We start from the raw sequence: 21,708 nt of genomic DNA, 5'->3' as shown, positions 1-21,708 counted from the left end.
CTAAATAGCTTTCTTATTTAAAGTTACTTATATAGTAATTATTTGTTATTCAGTTTTCAAATCCTTAACAATTACTAAAAGAAATGAACATTTTAAAATATACAACAGAATATAAGAGAGGATTATATATGAAATCTTGGATTTCTGTTTCATACTGATTGCTTTTTATGAAGTGTATATATTACATATTAACAGCCTTTACTTTCAAAACTCACTCTTTCTCTCTTTCTCTCTCTCTGGTATATCTTCACCAACAAAGGTGGTAAAGATGATTTCATTGTGTACCCAAAAGCAATAATAGAAAATGGTATTTAATGTAATATTTGGTAACCTGGACTTGTGCTGTTCATTTTCATAAACAAAAATATCACCATGAACCGGCATCTCTTGTAGAGCATGAAGAATTTAGAAAAAAAATCTATGAAAAACTTGTCATGATTCTCGATATTATGTTAATAAATTGGTGATTCAGATAAAAATTTAGAATTAGAGAAGAATAGTTGGGGGGGAAGCTATTAGAAAATGATTTATGATTAAGAAGCAAAGAAAGCAGTTTTATAGATTCCTTAAATGCTTCACACCTATTTAACTTTTTTCCTCCACACCCATTTATTTTGAATCATTTTTAATTTTTTGGTAAAATAATCAGAATGGGTTAGATATGGCAAACTCCAAAACACTTGCCAGAAAAAAAATTGACTTCTTATATATAATGTTCTTTTTTCAGTTTTCTGGTGGTCTTTTGGAGCAGGCTTCTTTTCAGTTCAGTAATCACCAAGAGAACAGCCAGGTGTTAAAGTCCAAATCCTTTATTGTCTTCTTGCCTCAGGCTAGGCAACTTTCTTGGAGGCCTTTGGGAGTCTTGATTTCAGTGGAGAAAATGGAGAGCCTGCCACCAGGAGCCTGACCAAAGATTGAATAAATCTCTCTCCTTGGTTCTGAGAGCTTTAGGTACAACCCCCAGTTCTTTGTCTTCTCTGCCTCTGTGAATGGAAGTGAGGCTCCCAGCTTATATGCTCTACACTGAGTATAAACTAATCATTATATCACTAGGAAACCATTATTTGTTGTAAGATTAAATCAATCATACTGAACTTAGAGAACTATTAAACACCATGCTAAACTAGATAAACATTGTCTCATCAATTTCATTTATACCTTGTAAGCATCCTTGTTTCAAGTTCAGAGTTCTAGCCCATAACATCTCCCGCTTTCTTTTGTTTTAGAACATAAGGTAGTCATGACCTCCCTGACTTCTCAAGGAGGTGAGAATCCCCAAAAAGGAGGTGATCATGCCCTCTTTGATGTCTCAGGAAGGGAGATGAAAACACCAAAGGAAAATGGGAAATCAAACCAGATTAGTGGGTTTCTGAAGGGCCTCACTTGAAACAGGTATACATAATACCAACATGGGAGATATTACACATAATTACATAAATTACATAAGCACATAGTAATATAACACAGGCTAGCCTCTGTTTAGCAAGCTAGTTTAGCAAGAGTCAAGAAAGAGATTAAAGGAATTAGAGTAGGCAATGAGGAAACCAAACTATCACTCTTTGCAGATGATATGATGGTATACCTAGAGAATCCCAGAGATTCTACTAAAAAGCTATTAGAATTAATTCATAATTTTAGCAAAGTAGCAGGATACAAAATAAATCCCCATAAATCCTCAGGATTTTTATACATCACCAAGAAAATCCAACAGCAAGAGATACAAAGAGAAATTCCATTCAGAATAACTGTCGACAGCATAAAATATTTGGGAATCTATCTACCAAAGGAAAGTCAGGAATTATATGAGCAAAATTACAAAAAAGTTTCCTTACAAATAAAGTCAGACTTAAATAATTGGAAAAATATTAAGTGCTCTTGGATAGGCCGAGTGAATATAATAAAGATAACAATACTCCCTAAACTAATCTATTTATTTAGTGCTATACCAATCAGACTTCCAAGAAAATATTTTAATGATCTAGAAAAAATAACAACAAAATTCATATGGAACAATAAAAAGTCGAGAATCTCAAGGGAATTAATGAAAAAAAAAATCAAATGAAGGTGGCCTAGCTGTACCTAATCTAAAATTATATTATAAAGCAGCAGTCACCAAAACCATTTGGTATTGGCTAAGAAATAGATTAGTGGATCAGTGGAAAAGGTTAGGTTCACAAGACAGAATAGTCAACTATAGCAATCTAGTGTTTGACAAACCCAAAGATCCTAACTTTTGGGATAAGAATTCATTATTTGATAAAAACTGCTGAGATAACTAGAAATTAGTATGCAGAAATTAGGCATGGACCCACACTTAACACCGTATACCAAGATAAGATCAAAATGGGTCCATGACCTAGGCATAAAGAACGAGATTATAAATAAATTAGAGGAACATAGGATAGTTTATCTCTCAGACTTGTGGAGGAGAAAGAAATTTGTGACCAAAGATGAACTAGAGACCATTACTAATCACAAAATAGAAAATTTTGATTATATCAAATTAAAAAGCCTTTGTACAAACAGAACAAATGCAAACAAGATTAGAAGGGAAGCAACAAACTGGGAAAACATCTTCACAGTTAAAGGTTCTGATAAAGGCCTCATTTCCAAAATATATAGAGAACTGACTCAAATTTATAAGAAATCAAGCCATTCTCCAATTGATAAATGGTCAAAGGATATGAACAGACAATTTTCAGATGATGAAATTGAAACTATTACCACTCATATGAAAGAGTGTTCCAAATTACTATTGATCAGAGAAATGCAAATTAAGACAACTCTGAGATACCACTACATACCTGTCAGAATGGCTAGAATGACAGGAAAAAATAATGATGAATGTTGGAGGGGATGCGGGAAAATTGGGACACTGATGCATTGTTGGTGGAGTTGTGAACAAATCCAACCATTCTGGAGAGCAATCTGGAATTATGCCCCAAAAGTTATCAAACTGCGCATACCCTTTGATCCAGCAGTGCTACTACTGGGCTTATACCCCACAGAGATACTAAAGAAGGGAAAGGGACCTGTATGTGCCAAAATGTTTGTGGCAGCCCTGTTTGTAGTGGCTAGAAACTGGAAATTGAATGGATGCGCATCAATTGGAGAATGGCTGGGTAAATTGTGGTATATGAATGTTATGGAATATTTATTGTTCTGTAAGAAATGACCAGCAGGATGAATACAGAGAGGCTTGGAGAGATTTACATGAATTGATGCTAAGTGAAATGAGCAGAACCAGGAGATCATTATACACTTCGACAACAATATTATATGAGGATATATTCTGATGGAAGTGGATTTTTTTGACAAAGAGACCTAACTGAGTTTCATTTGATAAATGATGGACAGAAGCAGCTACACCCAAAGAAAGAACACTGGGAAACGAATGTGAACTATTTGCATTTTGTTTTTTCTCCTGGGTTATTTTTACCTTCTGAATCCAATTTTCCCTGTGCAACAAGAGAACTGTTTGGTTCTGCACACATATATTGTATCTAGGATATACTGCAACATATCTAGCATATATAGGACTGCTTGCCATCTAGGGCAATATATATATCACAGGGATATATATATATCACAGGTTAGTATTGATGTAACAAATAACATGAATCAACCTGAGGAATTATACATATTCATAAGTCCTAGAAATAGTCCAAAAGGAATGTATTGTCCATTACTTAACATGTGTAGGGAATCCAGTGATTCCTGCAAGTTTTGAAGTCCTGCAATAGTCTCATCATGTATCAGGTAATCCAGTGATTCTTGCAGAGTTTGAAGTCCTGCAACAGTGTTATCATATCATGTCTCAGGAAGCCCAATGATTCCTGCTGGTTTTGAAGTTCTGTAACAGTCTTATCAACAATTTTTCATCTCAAGAAATCCAATGATTCCTGCTAGTTTTAAAGTTCTGTAACAGTCTTATTATTAGCCATCCTCTTTCAGTATCACATGTTTCTTAGGTTTTCTCCTTTGTTTCCAGGTTTTTCTCTTTTTCTATCTCTTTCCAATGGACAAGGCGAATATGACTTATTGCTACCCATCTGATGCCTTCTCCATCTCTAAAGATACAAGCAAACTCTCTCCCCCAAGTAATTAACCTGTTTGGTCCCTTCCATTCAGCACTTTCTAGATCTCTCCACATCACTTGGTGATTATCTAAAGGTAGTGGAGCTGCTCGCACTGGACACTGCCCTTCCAGTGGGTTATAAAACCTGTCTGCCAGAGCCAGTGCATCTTTATCAAAAATTAAAAATTTAATGGTATAGAAAGCTAAATTTAGAAGTTTTCTAGGGTTACCTGTGCCTCCCCCATTCTTTTGTTTTTGGAGGAGCGTCTTAATGTCTCTGTTTCTCCTCTCTACTATTGCCTATCCTTGAGAATTAAAAGGTATGCCAGTATGGTGTAAAATCTGATACTGTACACAAAGAGTGCAAAATGTTTAGAAGTATTTGCAGGTCTATTATCTATTTTTATTGCTTGTGGCACACCCATAATTGCAAAAGCTTGTATAAGGAATTCAGTGACCACTTGGACTGTCTCTTTGGCTGCTGGTATCGCAAAAGTAAAGCCTGAAAAGGTATCTACCACAACATGGATAAGACAGACAACCAAAAGATTTATAATGAGTCATATCCATTTGCCAGATTTCCTTAGGTCTCAAACCACAAGGATTCTTCCCTGGAGGGAGTATAGGAGCGTGGAAAGGAAGGAAAGCTGTACAGCTTTTTACTATGCTCCTAGCTTCCTCTTTTGTCATCCCAAATTGTAAACATAAAGCTCGAGCAGCTTGATGATATTTAGAATGAGATTCATGCACTTCCAGAAGTAAAGGAGTACTGCCTAACATAGTTAAAAGGCTATCTGCCTTTGAATTCCCATCAAAAATAGGACCTGGAAGTCCACTTTGTGAGTGGACATGCAAGATACAAATCTTACCTGGATGCTTTCTCACTTGCTCTTGAAGTTCCTTAAAGAGCTGATATATGTTAGAAGCTGCATATTTTATTTGGGCAATTCGTTACTGAATAGGCTGGATCAGATATTATATTTAAATCTCCTGGATAATAAGTAAGAGCTAGTAATTGCAATTGAGTAATTGCATACAATTCATTCTGCTGAGTGGACTGACAAGGAGTTCTGACTACTCTCTTTATGGTTAAATCATGAGAGTGTACGGCACAAATGAAATGTTTGGATGCATCTATAAAGATAGTTGGTCTTTTAAGAGGAACCTTAGAAACCTTTTCTTCAAAAATCCATTGCCAATTATGTAATAGCTGGGTTATCTTTAATGGAGACCCATGTGTAAAATTTGGAGCCGTGGCAATAAAATTTGCCACTCTGGGATGGTTTCACAGCATACATTAATTTGTGCATTGGTGTAAAATGTGTATATTTTGTCAGGTCTTATCCCTGATAATTGTACTACCTGCTTAATAGACTTTAATAAAAGTCTAGCACTGGGTAAGGAGTAAGGCTTTGTTCTGATTGTGCTGGGGGATTCACCCATTTTATCACACTGTCTCCTTGATGAAGGACTGCTGTGAGTGCCTCGTTTGTAGCAAAAACTGATATTTCCAAGGGTTTTTGAGTGATTCTTTCAACCACATTGGATAAAGCCAATTCAACTTCTCTCAAAGCCTCTTGAGCTTTTTTTGTAAACTGGCATGGTGAGTTTAAAGCAGTGTCTCCCCTTAAAATGTCATATAAAGGTTGCGATTGATTGGTAGTTAAGTCTAACACTGGATGCATCTATTGGATATCTCCTATTAATTTTTGGAAATCATTTAATCTGTTCTTAAAGAAAGCTTTCGTACTGTAAGCGCATTAGGATATACTTCATATCCTAAGTATTAAAAAGGAGCATGCCTTTGAATTTTTTCTGTAGTTATGTACAATTTGTAGTTCCTTAGTGTTTCTGTGTTCTTTTGTAAACATGCTTCTAACACTTATTCCTCAGGTGCACACCTCAAAATATCATCCATATAATGTAACAATATTACTTTTGGAAATGCTTTTCTTACTGTAGTAAAAGCAGCAGCAACATACTTTTGGCACATAGTAGAGCTATTTTTCATTTCCTGTGGCAAAACTGTCAATTCATATCTTTTATAAGGCTCAGCTAAATTAATGCTGGGCACTGAAAAGGCAAATCTTTTCATAACCTCCTTACCTAGAAGGATAGAATAAAAACAATCCTTAATGTCTATAACTCAAAGAGGCCATTCTCTAGGCAATTGAGTAGGAGATGGAAGTCCTGGCTGAAGAGTTCCCATTGTTTCCATCTGTTTATTTACTCTTCTTAAATCAGTCAGCATCCTCCATTTTCCAGATTTCTTTCTTTCTTTTTTCTTTTTTTTTAAACAACAAATACAGGGGAATTCCAAGGACTTAGAGAAGATTCTAAGTGCCCTTGGTCAAGTTGCTCTTTCACTATATCTACTAAGGCCTGAATTTTATCACTCTGTTCTAGCTACACTGATGTATAAGTTTTCCATTGAATGAGAACAGGTGAGAGTGCCTTCAACATCAGCCCTACCTAAAAAGATGAAATACTCAATTGTAATCCTACCTGCTGTAAAATGTCTCTTCCCCACAGATTGACGGGGATTTTTTCAACCATAAAAGGAATAAAAACTCCTATTTCACCTTCAAATGTCCATCTCATTGGCATAACACTAACTTCAGCTGTTATTGATCTTCCTATGTCAGACATGTAGGTGTCTGCTTTAATCTTTGGCCAGTGACTGGGGCCAGTTGGCACCTTTAATGACTGTAAAATCTGCACCTGTGTCTACCAACTCTTCTAATAGTATTCCATTTACATAGATAGTGAGCATAGGTCAGTCGGGTGTAATTGCTGCAGTCCAGAATATTCCTGGATTCTGCTGTTTAGAGTCAGAATTTGGGCAGTTATCATCAGATTGCCTTTTAGGGGTATGTAACAAGAAATATGATGCTACTACTTCTCCTGGTTGATAAGTCACATATTGTTTACCTGTGTTAGTGACTGGGATATTAGCTACACATTCCCCAGTTTCCCACATCAGTGTATGTATGGACCCTGTTTTGTAAGCACTCTTAGGAGGTAAAATGGTCAAGCCTACCCTTTGCTACAGAGGCAAAGGATCCATAGGAACAGATTTCACCTCTCCATGGAATATATCAATAGTCCCTACTGCATATAACTCTATTTTCCCTAATTGCAATTCCCTTTTCCCCTCTGATTGCTTCTTGGCTGATAGATTATATAATTTCTTTCTTCCATCTGATTGCTTTTTGGCTGATTGATCATGTCTTAATATTGAATTTCTAAAGACTCTCTGGGTGTAACCTTGGCTGCCATCATACCCCACCTGGTGCCCTGAAGCTGGGCCCCACCTCTCATTTTCCTGGATCAATCTACATTCCTTGGCCCAATGGAAACCTCGGTTGCATTTTAGACATAGGGTTTTTAGATCTTTTCTCATCCTTTCTTCTCACTCTATCTCTGTGTCTACATTGGGCTTTCAGATGCCCTATTTTTCCATGCTGAAAGCATTGACGAGTTTCTCTGAAGTCCCTTGCCAAGAGGGATCCTGTCTTCCCATATTTTGTGTCATATCCTAGATTTTTGTATTTGTGCCCACTGTGGCATAGAATCCTATGATCTCCTCTAAAAGAGCATCTTTGTGTAGTCCCCATATAATTCTACAAACCTCATTAGCATTTTCCTTAGCCAGTTGTCTTATCATAATTCTTGTTGCTGCGTTTTCTCAATAGTTCTTGTAACAGCTGTCTGCAGACATCCCACAAAATCAGCAAAAGGCTCATTGGGACCTTGCTCTCGTTTTGTGAAGGTTTCCCCTTCATCTTTTCCTGGAAGAATGCCCCATGGTTTTATAGCAGCAGTAGCAGCAATTTGCTCATATGCTGCTATGGGATAATTAATCTGTGCTTCAGCATCTTCATACTGACCTTTACCTTCTAGTTGGTTGAAGATGATTTGTATATTAACTCCAGTTTGCGTTGGGCCTATATCCTGCATAGTTTATTCATTATACTCCCAAAGCCACAATAAGTTTTGTCTAGGTTTTAAATATGACTTGCTATGGATTTCCAATCACTAGGGGTTAAATATTTCATAAGCCGGCAGCCCGCACAGGCAAACGTCTCGAGGCTGGCAGGCGGCCCAGGGCACAATGCTGCAGCTCCTAGATAGCCCCGTGGGTCCAGGAGGGCTGGGGGGGAGGGGGAGTGGAAGGGAAGAGGGGAAAGGGTCACCGCCCCTTCCCTTGGGAGCCCACATGGGGTTAAGCGGACCTTCTTCCCTTTCTTCTTGGAGTTCAAGGGGGACCAGCGACTGGCCCTGAGCATCGTGGAGACGGTCGCACAGGCCTTGATCTTCATGGCGTCCCTGGTGGGCAATGTGTGCTCCATTCAGCTGCTGGCATGCCAGCAGCACTGGCGCACCACCACCTGCCTGGTGCTCAACCTCTTCAGTGCTGACCTGCTCTTCATCACGGCCATCCTGCTGGTGCTGGCCTTGCGCTGGACCCAGGAGTGGCTGCTGGGTGACCTCGCCTGCCATTTGCTATTTGTACATTGGTCTGGCCCAGCGTCCAAGGAGAAATCTCTTGGGATGTGTTGTTTGTGATTTTGAACTTTTTCGTGCTGGGATTGGTTATTGTGATAAGTTACTCCAAAATCTTACAGATTATAAAAGCTTCCAGAAAAAGGTTAAACGTCAAACTGGCCTATTCGGAAGACCGCCACATCTGGGTCTCCCAACAAGATTACAAACTGTTCTGGACTCTTCTTGTGCTCATGGTCTCATTTTTCATCATGTGGAGCCCCATTATCATCACTGTTTTCTTGATCTTGATCCAGAACTTCCAGCAGGACCTGGTGATATGGCCATCCCTATTCTTCTGGATCGTAGTATTTACATTTGCCAACTCTGCAGTCAACCCCATTCTGTACAGTACTTCCCACTTTCAGAAGGAGTGGTGGAGGGGCCTTTTCTTCTGCTCCTTGCTGCCTGAGAAGACCAACATGGCTATGGACACTTCAATGAGAAGAAATGACTTGTGTGTGGTCACAGGCTGATGAGTTCACTGGCTGTGGGTTTTTTCACCCATGTGCATATTGCTGGACTGTAGTTTACACCAGGGTGGGTTAAGTTTGGGGGCTGAGAGTGCATTAGGTAAGGTTTTCCATGTGGTAGTGAATTCTAGGACCCTCATTACAGATGTGCCCTCCTTTAAGACATTTTGCTATACGGAAGTTTAGCAAAGTTTTCTTTTTAACAGAAATGCTTAAATGAGGGCGAGTGCTTATTCACTATAACAGATATTCTTTGCTCAACAAAAAGGTCCATCACATTTTCCCCTTAATTTGTGATTTGCCTGGAGTACTAAAAATAAGATTGTTTTCCAAAATGTGATTTATGTATAACTATCTAATTAATGCATAATTTCTCCAATTTTTATCAACTCTAAACTCAGTAAGTTTAGCTGTCCCAAGTTTGTCATGTACATCAATGGTCTTGAATTCAGACCAACTAAAACTATTCTTTCCCTGAATATCATAGTTCTCTATGACAACCATTCTTCCACTTTCCCTCCAATCCAGTGATTACCTCAGGGTGTTTCTGGTTTTTTCAAAACTTTCTCAAGCATAATTAACTTTAATGCAAAATTCAGCACTCAGGGAAAGGGAGGGCAGAGGATATGGATTGACAGCTGGTAAAATGACTAGATTGTTTGCTAGTGGTTGCCTCCAGAAAGCCAAGTTCTAGACATGAGGTACAACTGGATCTTAGGCATCCATAGGTATTTGTAATTTGCTGACAGTTGAGAAACCAGATGCAGTCACATGATGTCACCTTGGTCCCACCCTTCGTCTGTCCCCCAGGAATTTTTCTGTTTGATTCTCCTTTATAAAAGACTTCTAATGAAATAAAACCTGCAGTCATTGTGGGTATGAAACTTTCTGACAAAAAGATTGGAATATTTTTGGGGAGATGTAGTTGAATGTAAATTAAAACTGTTTTGTGAAAAAAAAATTCATAAGCCAAATTCTCTAACATCATCTTAACATAAGATGATGTAGCCCCATAAAGAGTGCAACCCTTTTTCAAATCCTTAATGTTTTCCAGATCAAAAGAAGTGTATCTTCTCCTTTGTTGGCCTGAAGAGTCAAGCTCTTCAATAACAGGATATACATTTATTTTTAAATCAGATATATCCTGTCCTCCTTTTTTTTAGCCTTAATCAGTGCCTTTTGTAATCTTTTCATAGGCTGCTTCATAGGTGGTGCTGATTGTGTCACTGCCTCTCCCCCTCCTCCTCCTCCCTCCACGCATGAAGGACTAATTGAGGGGGGAGAGTCATGAGATGGGGAATGCCCTAATAGCTCCTGCTGTGAAGCACCACACTCCTTAATTTCATCAGAATTGCAATTGATTCCATTCTTGTCTAATTCTTCATCCTTTTCACCTAGTTTGTGTGTATCTTCCCCCTCCTGCTCTTTCTTCTTTTTTCTTATTCTAATAGTTATGTAATTTCTTAAAGCCAGTTGTATTAAGTTATATGTATAACATGTTTCTTTAAAAATTGAATTAAGTCCATTATAATTGTAGAATTCACATAGTTACTTTCCTACTAATTTCCACTCCTCTGGATCTAATTTTTTTTTTTCCTTTGAGAACCAAGGAGATGAGTATTGTAATGTTTCTAAAAGTCCAATGATCTGCTCCCAAGTTACAATTAAACCTTGGTTTTTTATAAGTTTAACCAAGCTTTCGACACATTTTCCTTGAAGAGGAAAAGAAGGCTGTTTTCTAAATATCTGTCCCATTTCAGCTGAAGCACTAGTTTAGCCCTTTACAAAGTTTCCTTCTTGTACTCACCCCTATTTCTAAATTCTAAACAGATTAAGGTTCTTGGTCCCATGTTCAGGATGCCAAAATGTAATGTCCTTTTTTTTCGGTTTTCTGGTGGTCTCTGGGAGTAGCCTTCTTTTCAGTTTTGTATTCACCAAGAGAACAGCCAGGTGTTAAAGTCCAAATCCTTTATTGTATCCTTCCTTGGGGCTGGGCAACTTTCTTAGAGGCTTTCCAGATTCTTGGTTTCAATGGAGAAAATGAAGGAGGAAAGCCTGCCACTAAGAGTCTGACCAAAGACAGAATGAATCTCTCTTCTTGGTTCTGAGAGCTTGAGCTCCTGTCCCCAGGCCTTTGTCTTCTCTGCCTCTGTGAGTGAACCTAGCTGAGGCTCTGAGCTTATATGTGCTATACTGAGTATAAACCAATCATATCACTAGGAAACCATTATTTGTTGTAAAAGTAAATCAGTCATACTGAACTTAGAGTACTATTAAGTACCATGCTAAACTAAATAACTATTGTCTCATCAATTCCACTTAATTAGTATCTTGTAAGCATCTTTGTTTCAACTTCAGAGTTCTGGCCCATAACACTTATAGATTCAAAGCAATTCATTACTGATTTTGGGGTTGTGTTAGAATCATTTATTAGTCAACTGTTAACTTATATAACAAAGATATGGGGGAAAAAATAAAAGAGAAGACACTGTGCACAATTATTATGCAGTTTGGGACTCTAAAATAACTTAATCAAATGAGTTATTAATGATGAGAAATAAAAAATAATTAAAGCATAACTCATTGACATAGATTATAATAACATTTTTTAACAGTTCAAAGTGATCTTCATAATAAGTAAGCCAAAAAGCCTGGAATCAATTAAATTTAGCAAATACCTTTTCACTTTGCCAAACAGAAGATGACAGTAAGGGAAATACTTTAGTATTTAAACTCATTTACAACAGATCACAAAGGATGGTTTAAAGAAATTACAAACATTATCACCCCAAAAGAAGAATGGTAGAAGGGGAAATGAGTGTATAGAAGTCTTACATGTGAGCCATGAAAAACTGATTTTCATTGTAAATCATAGCCAAAAAAGTAATGGTGTTCAAAACTTTATTCTTTTCTGTGTACTGTGAGGAAGTTGAAATGGCACCAAAAACAATGTAGTTAGAACAAACAGCTGGATCGGATTTGGGAATTGTTAAGAAGTTCATTTATAAACTGTCTGAAAGGAAAAAATTAGAAAAATCTTAGAAGCCATAATAATTAAGAATATTGAAAAGATATCACTAGCCACTAATTTTGATTTTTTTACCTTTAGCAGAAAATTCTGATACCAGAAATCTTTTTCTTTTTAAATATTAAATATGAAATTTTATATACACACAATTTAACACATGCAGCAATTTGAGAATATTAAACTCAGAACTCCCTTTTCATCTATTTTACATATCCATCATTAACAAGCATTAATATTTCAATATACAAAAAAAGAACAAAAATAAAATTTTATGTGAAATTGTGAGAAAAAATAAAAATGAATTTCAGAACAGATCATACAAATGCTACTTTGTTAATCATACAACAGCTCCAGATTTTATTAGTTCTTCAGTATACATCAATCCCAGAATGATTAGACATTGACAAGTCAGTTTGGGAAGTACTCAAAAAGAATATGCACATGTTAATTCTGTGTGGGGTACAAAGACCCTAACCCAAAATTGGAGATCTCTCTTGCTGTGAAATGGTGCCCTGGTCTGAATCAGTGCGTTCCACCTATCTGGGGATAATATTTTCCAGTAAAATTCTGTTCACCACAGGAGCAGTTGTCTGGGATAAGGGAAAAGCTTCAATCCATGAGGTCAAGTGGTCTACTATGACCAACAGATATTTGAGGTGTCCCACTGCAGGCAGATTGGTAAAGTCCATTTATATATTATGAAACAGTCTCAATCCTGGGGTCTCCTTCTCGACTGCACGTGGTGTAAGGCAGACTTATTTGTCCTTCAACAGATCAGGTATCCCTCCACCAATTGTCAGGCCATTGTGTATAATCCAGTAGTCACAAACATAGTAAGTACAGCATTATATCAGTTGTGGACATCCCAATGGCTGCCTTAGTGTAGATAACATAGAATATGCCTCATCCATGCTTTGGTCAGTATCTCCTTGCCATCTGGAAGAAACAATCATCCCATGTCATTTTCTTGGGCGCCCAAGTCATGGGCTCTTAATTTTTCCTCCCTGGTAAAGGATGGGAAAGGTGGATTGGGTGGCAGAGCAGGGATTAGTACCATCATTCCTTTAGTAACATCTCCTTCATTCCCAGCTTTCTTCGCCTCTGCATTACCAAGATAGTTACCCTGAGCCTCAAATGTCTTCCCCACCTGATAATAGTAGTAGCTTTAGGTAGTGAGGGACATGATTTCCTTGAAAAAGTTTTACTTCAGGTAACTCCTAATTTTTAATAATTCCACCTTAAGTCAGACTCAGGAATAATCAGGTGGGTTCTCATTCAAATGAACGCCACTGGGAAATTGAATCAGAAGGATCCTACCTTCAGCAGAGGCCAAGATCGTCCTTCCAATTCGTCCCCAGATACTAATTTCCATCTGTAACAACTTCTTCTGAGTAGCTTGTGGCATATTCTTTTCAGATGGTGGATCACTGGCTTGATGATCTATCAGATAGTCATACCTGAATTTAAAACTCCGAATAATATCAGCTGCAGTCCCAAGAGATTTTCATCTCCTACAGTAATTCTCATTTATCAAAGCTTAAGATGAATCTAGCTCTCAAGGATCACAGTAAGAAATTCATCTTAGAAAATTCACAGCTTATCTTTCAAATTTAAGTAGATGGTTCTAAGTTCAACATTACACAGATTATTTTGCTTTTAAAATACTTAATACATAGAAAAATTCTAAATTGCTTATAGTTTATAACAGAAGCATTTTCAAAGGGACAAAGGCAAAAACTATTATATTCAGAGTCACTTTAAATAATGGTACAACTTTAAGATGACTCTATACAATTAATTAAAACACAGAATATCCTATTTCCACATAAAGGACCTTTCGGATTTAACAATAATTCCTTCATTCTTAAATAAAATATTAAATTTTTGGACCTAACGCTATTAAATTATCAGATCAGATTAAAATTCTGCTCTAGGTTTTTTTGTTATCATATTCTTTAAACAAGGCGACCATTATGCACTTAGATAAACATTAAGTATTTTGCTGAAGACAGATGGGATACTTTAGAAGAAATAAATCGCTTTCAGAAAACTTACAGTTCCAACAAACCTCTTAGAGCATCTATAGACTTGAAAAATAAATTGAAAAATAAAACATTCAGTTATATAAATGTAGGCTGTTTCTTTAAACAGTATAAGCAATTAATGTTTCAATCAGCAAGGAGCTGGAGTTTATTTTTAAAAAAGAAGAAGTGGCTGCACCACACTTAATGGGGAAGGGGAATTAGATTGTCTCTTGACAAGTCCCTTTCCACATGGCCACCCTTCCTCCACTCCACATGGCATTTCTCCCAATTCCACCATACTTCCCGACCCTTACTTCTCCAGCTCACCCTTTTAGGGTGCCAAATCCCCAGAATCTAATCTGCCAGCTAACGACAGGCCCCACTTTCATGAGGTATCTCTTTTTTCCTTCTCTCATGCCATTTCTTCCCCTGTCTCATCTCTGTTTCCTTCTGATGCCTACTTGCTCAATCCTTCTCCGACATATTTTTAACACACTCTCAAATCAATAACCCTTCTAACTAGATGCTCCATTTAAACTATCAATTGCTTTTGAAATTCAATCTTTCTTGCCCCTTGTCTTTAAATCACTTTTTTTTTTAAACTTTAAGATTCGCAATTAAATAACTTTGAACCAAATTTCATAAAGCTTATGCCCCATACAATTCTCACCCCAGAAATTCCTTGTCTCACCTTCTTAGAAGGTCCCTGTAGAAGCTCTGTGTGTTATTGAGATCTTGGAAATCATCTAGTACAAACCTTTTTTTTTAATAGTTAAAAAAATGGAGACCGGAGAGGAGGGGGAGTAAAATTAAGTGCCCTGAAGTCACATAGGTAGTTTACATCAGAAGTAAAATTCGAACCCAGGTCCAAGAACACTTGTTATTCTTCAGTTATTCATTTATGACTGATACTTTGGGATTCCATGAAATGTGCTCCACTGGCTTTGAAATTTTCTTGGCAAACATACTGGAGTAGTTCACTCTACTGGAGTGGATTAAGGCAGAGTTTAAGTGACTTGCCCAGGGTCACACAGGTAGTGTTTGAATCTGGATTTGAAATCAGGTCTTCCTGACTGCAGACCTAGCACTCTATTCACTGAACCATCCCACTGCCATAATGAATCTAGAGCCAGTTTCTTTCTTTTTTTCCCTCCCTTTTATTTTTCTCAGTTATATGTAAAACATATTTTTGGGTGGGGTTTACATATACATTTTTTAAAAATATGTTTTCATATGAACCATATTTGGAGAGAAAAGTCAGAACAAAAGGAAAAACCCCAAGAAGAAAACGACAAAGAAAGAAGAAAGTGAATACAGCATGTGTTGATTTATATTGAGGGTCTTTAATTCTCTTTATGGATGTAGATAACATTTTTCATCCAAAGTTTTCAGGTTTGCCTTGGATCACTAAATCTCCAAGAAGAACCAAATCTGTCATAGTTGATTATTGTACCATCTTAATGTTGCTGTGTACAGTGTTTTCCTGGGTTTTCTTATTTCACTCAGTATCAATTCATAAAAATCTTCCCAGTCTTTCTCAAATTAGCTATCTTTTTTTTATGAAACTGTAATATTCCATTACTTTCATATAACACAATTAATTCAGCCATTCCCAACTGATGGACAGCTATTCATTTTCTATTTCTTTGCCACCACAAAATGAGCTACTACAAATACTTTAACCCATATGGATCCTTTACTCTTTTATGATTTCGTTGGGATACAGACTCAGTAGTGATAGTGTTGGATCAAGGGTATGTGCAGTTTTCTAACCTGCAAAGTTCTAAATTGCTCTCTAGGATGGTTGGATTATTTCACAAATCTACCAACAAATGTCCCAGTTTTCCCACATCCCTTCCAACATTTATCATTATCATTTCCTGTCATCTTAGCTAATCTGATAGGTATGAGATGGTCCCTTAAACTTGTTTTAATTTGCATTTCTTTCATCAATAGTGATTTAGAGCATTTTTTCATATGACTGTAGATAGTTTTAATTTTTCATCTGAAAATTGCCTGTTGAAATCCTTTGACCCTTTGGGAAATGACTTGTATTCTTATAAATTTCACTCCATTCTTTATATATTTGGAAATGAAGCCTTTTTGAGAAACACTGGCTTTAAAAAATTTTTCCCAACTTTGTTTCCCTTCTAATTTTGACTGTATTGGTTTTGTTTATGCAAAATCTTTTTTAATTTAATGTAATTGAAGTTTTCCATTTTGCATTTCATAATGTTTTCTAGCTCTTTTGCCATAAATTCTTCCCTTCTCCAAAGATTTGATAGATAAACTAGTCCAGTTCTCTTAATTTGCTTATAGTATCACCCTTTACATGTGATTGTGTATGTATTTTGACTTTATTTTGGTATGAAGTGTGAGATGTATGTCTATGACAAGTTACTGACATATTATTTTCCAGTTTTCCCAGCAAACAATTTTTGTGAAATAATTGCTATTGGGTTTATCAAACTACAGTAGATTGCTATAGTCATTGATTGTTGTGTCATGTGTATTTAACCTATTTCATTGATCCATAACTCTATTTCTTAGCCAGTACCAGATGATTTTGATGACTACTGCTTTATAATAGAGTTTTAAATCTAATACTCCTAGGCTACTATAATTTGCAATTTTTTCTCCATTAAATTCCCTTGAAATAATTGGCCTTTTCTTTTTCCAGATGAATTTTATTATTTTTTTTCTAGCTATATAAAATAATTATTGATAGTTTGATTGGTATGGCACTAAATAAGTAGATTTAGATAGAATTTTCTTTTTTTATTATATTAGCTCAACCCACTCATGAGCAACCCACTCATGATATTTTTCTACTTGTTTAGAGCTAATTTATCTATTTGAAAAGGGTTTTTATAGTTGTGTTCATATATTTCCTGAGGTTGTCTTGGCAGAAAGCACCCACATGTTTTATTTTGTGTATTGTTATTTTAAATGGAATTTCTCTATTTCTTGCTGCTGGGCTTTGTTAGTAACATATAGATAGGCTGATGATTTGTGTGGGTTTATTTTATATATTGCAACTTTGCTAAAGAGGTTAATTGTTTCAAATAGATTTTTGGTTGATTCTCTAGTATTCTCTAAGTATACCATATTGTCAGCAAAGAATGATTTCCTACACTAATTTCCTTAATTTCTTTTTCTTTTCTTATTGCTGAAGTCAACATTTCTAGTACAGTGTTGAATAATAGTGATGATAATGGGCATCTTTGTTTCCTCCCTGATGGAAATGCTTCTAGTTTATCCCCACTATAAATAATTTTTGCTTAAAGTTTTAGATAAATGCTACTTATCATTTTAAGTAAAATACCCTTTATTCCTATGCTTTCTAGTGTTTTTAATAGAAATGAGTGCTGTATTGTCAAAAGCTTTTTTTTGCATTTATTGAAATTATCATATGATTTCTGTTAGTTTTGTGTGTGTGTGTATATACATATATATGTACATATATATATACACACACACATATATATGGTGAATTATGCCAGTAGTTTTCCTTATATGAATCAGGCCTGTATTCCTGGTATAAATCCCACTTGGTCATAGTATATTATCTTGCTGATAAGTTGTTGTGATCTCTGCTAATATTTTATTTAAAATTTTTACATCCATAAACATTAAGGAAATTTGTCTGTAATTTCCTTTCACTGTTATGGCATATTTGCATCATAAAAGGCGTTTGGCAGGACTCCTTTGCCTATTTTTTCCAAATAGTTTACATAGGATTAGAATTAATTGTTCTTTAAATGTTTGGTAGAATTCACTTGTAAATCCATCTGGCTCTGGAGATTTTTTCTTAAGGAGTTCATTGATGACTTACCCAATTTTTTTCCCTAAAATGAAGTTATTTAATTTATTTCCACTTATATTAATCTGGGAAATTTGTATTTTTGTAAATACTCATCCATTTCAATTAGGTTGTCCGATTTATTAGCATACCATTGGGCAAAATAGCTTCTAATTATTACTTTAATTTCTTCTTCTTTGGTGGTAAGTTCACCCTTTTCATTTTTGAATGCTGATATTTTGTTTTTTTCTATACTTTTTCTAATCAAATTAACCAAAGGTTTATCAATTTTGCTGAGGATTTTTAAAAAAAAACTTAGTTTTATTATTTAGTGCAATAGTTTTCTTAGTTTCAATTTACTAATCTCCTTTGAGTTTCAGAATTTCTTTTTTTTTTTTTTATTATTATTTTATTTTTTTAAAATTTTTTATTTAATAATTACATTATATTGACACTCGTTTCTGTTCCGATTTTTTTCTCCCTCCCTCCCTCCACCCCCTCCCCTAGATGGCAAGCAGTCCTTTATATGTTGGATATGTTGCAGTATATCCTAGATACAATATATGTTTGCAGAACCGAACAGTTCTCTTGTTGTGTAGGGAGAATTGGATTCAGAAGGTATAAATAATCCGGGAAGAAAAACAAAAATGCAGATAGTTTATATTCGTTTCCCAGTGTTCTTTCTTTGGGTGTAGCTGCTTTTGTCCGTCATTTATCAATTGAAACTCAGGTCTCTTTGTCAAAGAAATCCACTTCCATCAAAATATGTCCTCATACAATATCGTTGTCGAAGTGTATAATGATCTCCTGGTTCTGCTCATTTCACTTAGCATCAGTTCATGTAAGTCTCGCCAGTCCTCTCTGTATTCATCCTGCTGGTCATTTCTTACAGAACAATAATATTCCATAACATTCATATACCACAATTTACCCAGCCATTCTCCAATTGATGGGCATCCATTCATTTTCCAGTTTCTAGCCACTACAAACAGGGCTGCTACAAACATTTTGGCACATACAGGTCCCTTTCCCTTCTTTAGTATTTCTTTGGGATATAAGCCCAATAGAAACACTGCTGGATCAAAGGGTATGCACAATTTGATAATTTTTTGGGCATAATTCCAGATTGCTCTCCAGAATGGTTGGATTCGTTCACAACTCCACCAACAATGCATTAGTGTCCCAGTTTTCCCGCATCCCCTCCAACATTCATCATTATTTTTTCCTGTCATCTTAGCCAATCTGACAGGTGTGTAGTGGTATCTCAGAGTTGTCTTAATTTGCATTTCTCTGATCAATAATGATTTGGAACACTCTTTCATATGAGTGGTAATAGTTTCAATCTCATCCTCTGAAAATTGTCTGTTCATATCCTTTGACCATTTATCAATTGGAGAATGGCTTGATTTCTTATAAATTTGAGTCAGTTCTCTATATATTTTGGAATGAGGCCTTTATCAGAACCTTTAACTGTGAAAATGTTTTCCCAGTTTGTTGCTTCCCTTCTAATCTTGTTTGCATTAGTTTTATTTGTACAAAGGCTTTTTAATTTGATGTAATCAAAATTTTCTATTTTGTGATCAGTAATGGTCTCTAGTTCATCTTTGGTCACAAATTTCTTTCTCCTCCACAAGTCTGAGAGATAAACTATTCTATGTTCCTCTAATTTATTTATAATCTCGTTCTTTATGCCTAGGTCATAGACCCATTTTGATCTTATCTTGGTATATGGTGTTAAGTGTGGGTCCATGCCTAATTTCTGCCATACTAATTTCCAATTATCCCAGCAGTTTTTATCAAATAATGAATTCTTTTCCCAGAAGTTAGGGGCTTTGGGTTTGTCAAACACTAGATTGCTATAATTGACTATTCTGTCTTGTGAGCCTAGCCTTTTCCACTGATCCACTAATCTATTTCTTAGCCAATACCAAATGGTTTTGGTGACTGCTGCTTTATAATATAATTTTAGATCAGGTACAGCTAGGCCACCTTCATTTGATTTTTTTTTCATTAATTCCCTTGAGATTCTCGACTTTTTATTGTTCCATATGAATTTTGTTGTTATTTTTTCTAGATCAATAAAATATTTTCTTGGAAGTCTGATTGGTATAGCACTAAATAAATAGATTAGTTTAGGGAGTATTGTCATCTTTATTATGTTCGCTCGGCCGATCCAAGAGCACTTAATATTTTTCCAATTATTTAAGTCTGACTTTATTTGTGTGGAGACTTTTTTATAATTTTGCTCATATAATTCCTGACTTTCCTTTGGTAGATAGATTCCCAAATATTTTATGGTATCAACAGTTATTCTGAATGGAATTTCTCTTTGTATCTCTTGCTGTTGGGTTTTGTTGGTGATGTATAAAAATGCTGAGGATTTATGGGGATTTATTTTGTAGCCAGCTACTTTGCTAAAATTATGAATTATTTCCAATAGCTTTTTGGTAGAATCTCTGGGGTTCTCTAGGTATACCATCATATCATCTGCAAAGAGTGATAGTTTGGTTTCCTCATTGCCTACTCTAATTCCTTTTATATCTTTCTCGACTCTTATTGCCGAGGCTAGTGTTTCTAATATGATATTAAATAATAATGGTGATAGTGGGCAGCCTTGCTTCACTCCAGATCTTACTGGGAAAGGTTCCAGTTTTTCCCCATTGCATATGATGCTTACTGATGGTTTTAAATATATGCTCCTGACTATTTTAAGGAAAAGTCCATTTATTCCTATGCTCTCAAGTGTTTTTATTAGGAATGGATGTTGGATTTTATCAAATGCTTTTTCTGCATCTATTGAGATGATCATGTGGTTTTTGTTTGTTTGGTTATTGATATAGTCAATTATGCTAATAGTTTTCCTAATATTGAACCAGCCCTGCATTCCTGGTATAAATCCTACTTGGTCATAGTGTATTATCCTGGTGACAATTTTCTGTAATCTTTTTGCTAATATTTTATTTAAGATTTTAGCATCAATATTCATTAGGGAGATTGGTCTATAATTTTCTTTCTCTGTTTTCAGCCTACCTGGTTTAGGTATCAGTACCATATCTGTGTCATAAAAGGAGTTTGGTAGGACTCCTTCAATCCCTATTTTTTCAAATAGTTTATATAACATTGGAGTTAATTGTTCTTTAAATGTTTGGTAGAATTCACATGTAAATCCATCTGGTCCTGGGGATTTTTTCTTAGGGAGTTGATTGATAGTTTGTTCTATTTCTTTTTCTGAGATGGGACTGTTTAGGATATTTACTTCTTCCTCTGTTAGTTTGGGCAAGCTGTATTTTTGGAGGTATTTTTCTATTTCATTTAAGTTGTCGAATTTATTGGCATAAAGTTGGGCAAAGTAACTCCTAATTATTGCTCTAATTTCCTCTTCGTTAGTGGTGAGTTCTCCCTTTTCATTTTTAAGACTAACAATTTGATTTTCCTCTTTCCTTTTTTTAATCAGATTTACTAAGGGTTTGTCTATTTTGTTGGTTTTTTCATAGAACCAACTCTTAGTTTTATTAATCAATTCAATAGTTTTTTTACTTTCAATTTTATTGATCTCACCTTTTACTTTTAGAATTTCAAGTTTAGTGTTTGACTGGGGGTTTTTAATTTGTTCCTTTTCTAGCATTTTTAATTGCAAACCCAATTCATTGACCTTCTCTTTCTCTATTTTATACAAATAGGCCTCTAGAGATATGAAATTTCCCCTTATTACCGCTTTGGCTGCATCCCATACATTTTGGTATGATGTCTCATTATTA

At 35.7% G+C, this 21,708-nt stretch overlaps 2 protein-coding genes across 2 annotated transcripts in view; both read left to right on the top strand.

Annotated features, from left to right (window-relative positions):
- The first annotated feature begins 8,192 nt into the window (after positions 1 to 8,192).
- On the top strand, positions 8,193 to 9,099 carry LOC127557243 (free fatty acid receptor 4-like). The gene is given in 3 exon segments (XM_051990635.1): positions 8,193 to 8,291; positions 8,294 to 8,582; positions 8,585 to 9,099. Coding segments are annotated over 3 exon segments (903 nt in total).
- Positions 9,100 to 14,397: 5,298 nt separating this feature from the next.
- Positions 14,398 to 21,708, top strand: part of LOC127557242 (DNA annealing helicase and endonuclease ZRANB3-like) — a 62,518-nt gene continuing 55,207 nt past the window's right edge. The window contains exon 1 of the mRNA XM_051990634.1: positions 14,398 to 14,540. Coding sequence (XP_051846594.1) covers positions 14,398 to 14,540 — 143 coding nt within the window. The remainder of the gene's footprint in view (positions 14,541 to 21,708) is intronic.

This window comes from Antechinus flavipes, chromosome 3 (assembly GCF_016432865.1).
Source record: "Antechinus flavipes isolate AdamAnt ecotype Samford, QLD, Australia chromosome 3, AdamAnt_v2, whole genome shotgun sequence".
In the NCBI taxonomy this organism is placed as follows: domain Eukaryota; kingdom Metazoa; phylum Chordata; class Mammalia; order Dasyuromorphia; family Dasyuridae; genus Antechinus; species Antechinus flavipes.
This window is presented reverse-complemented; position numbering and strand designations above follow the sequence as displayed.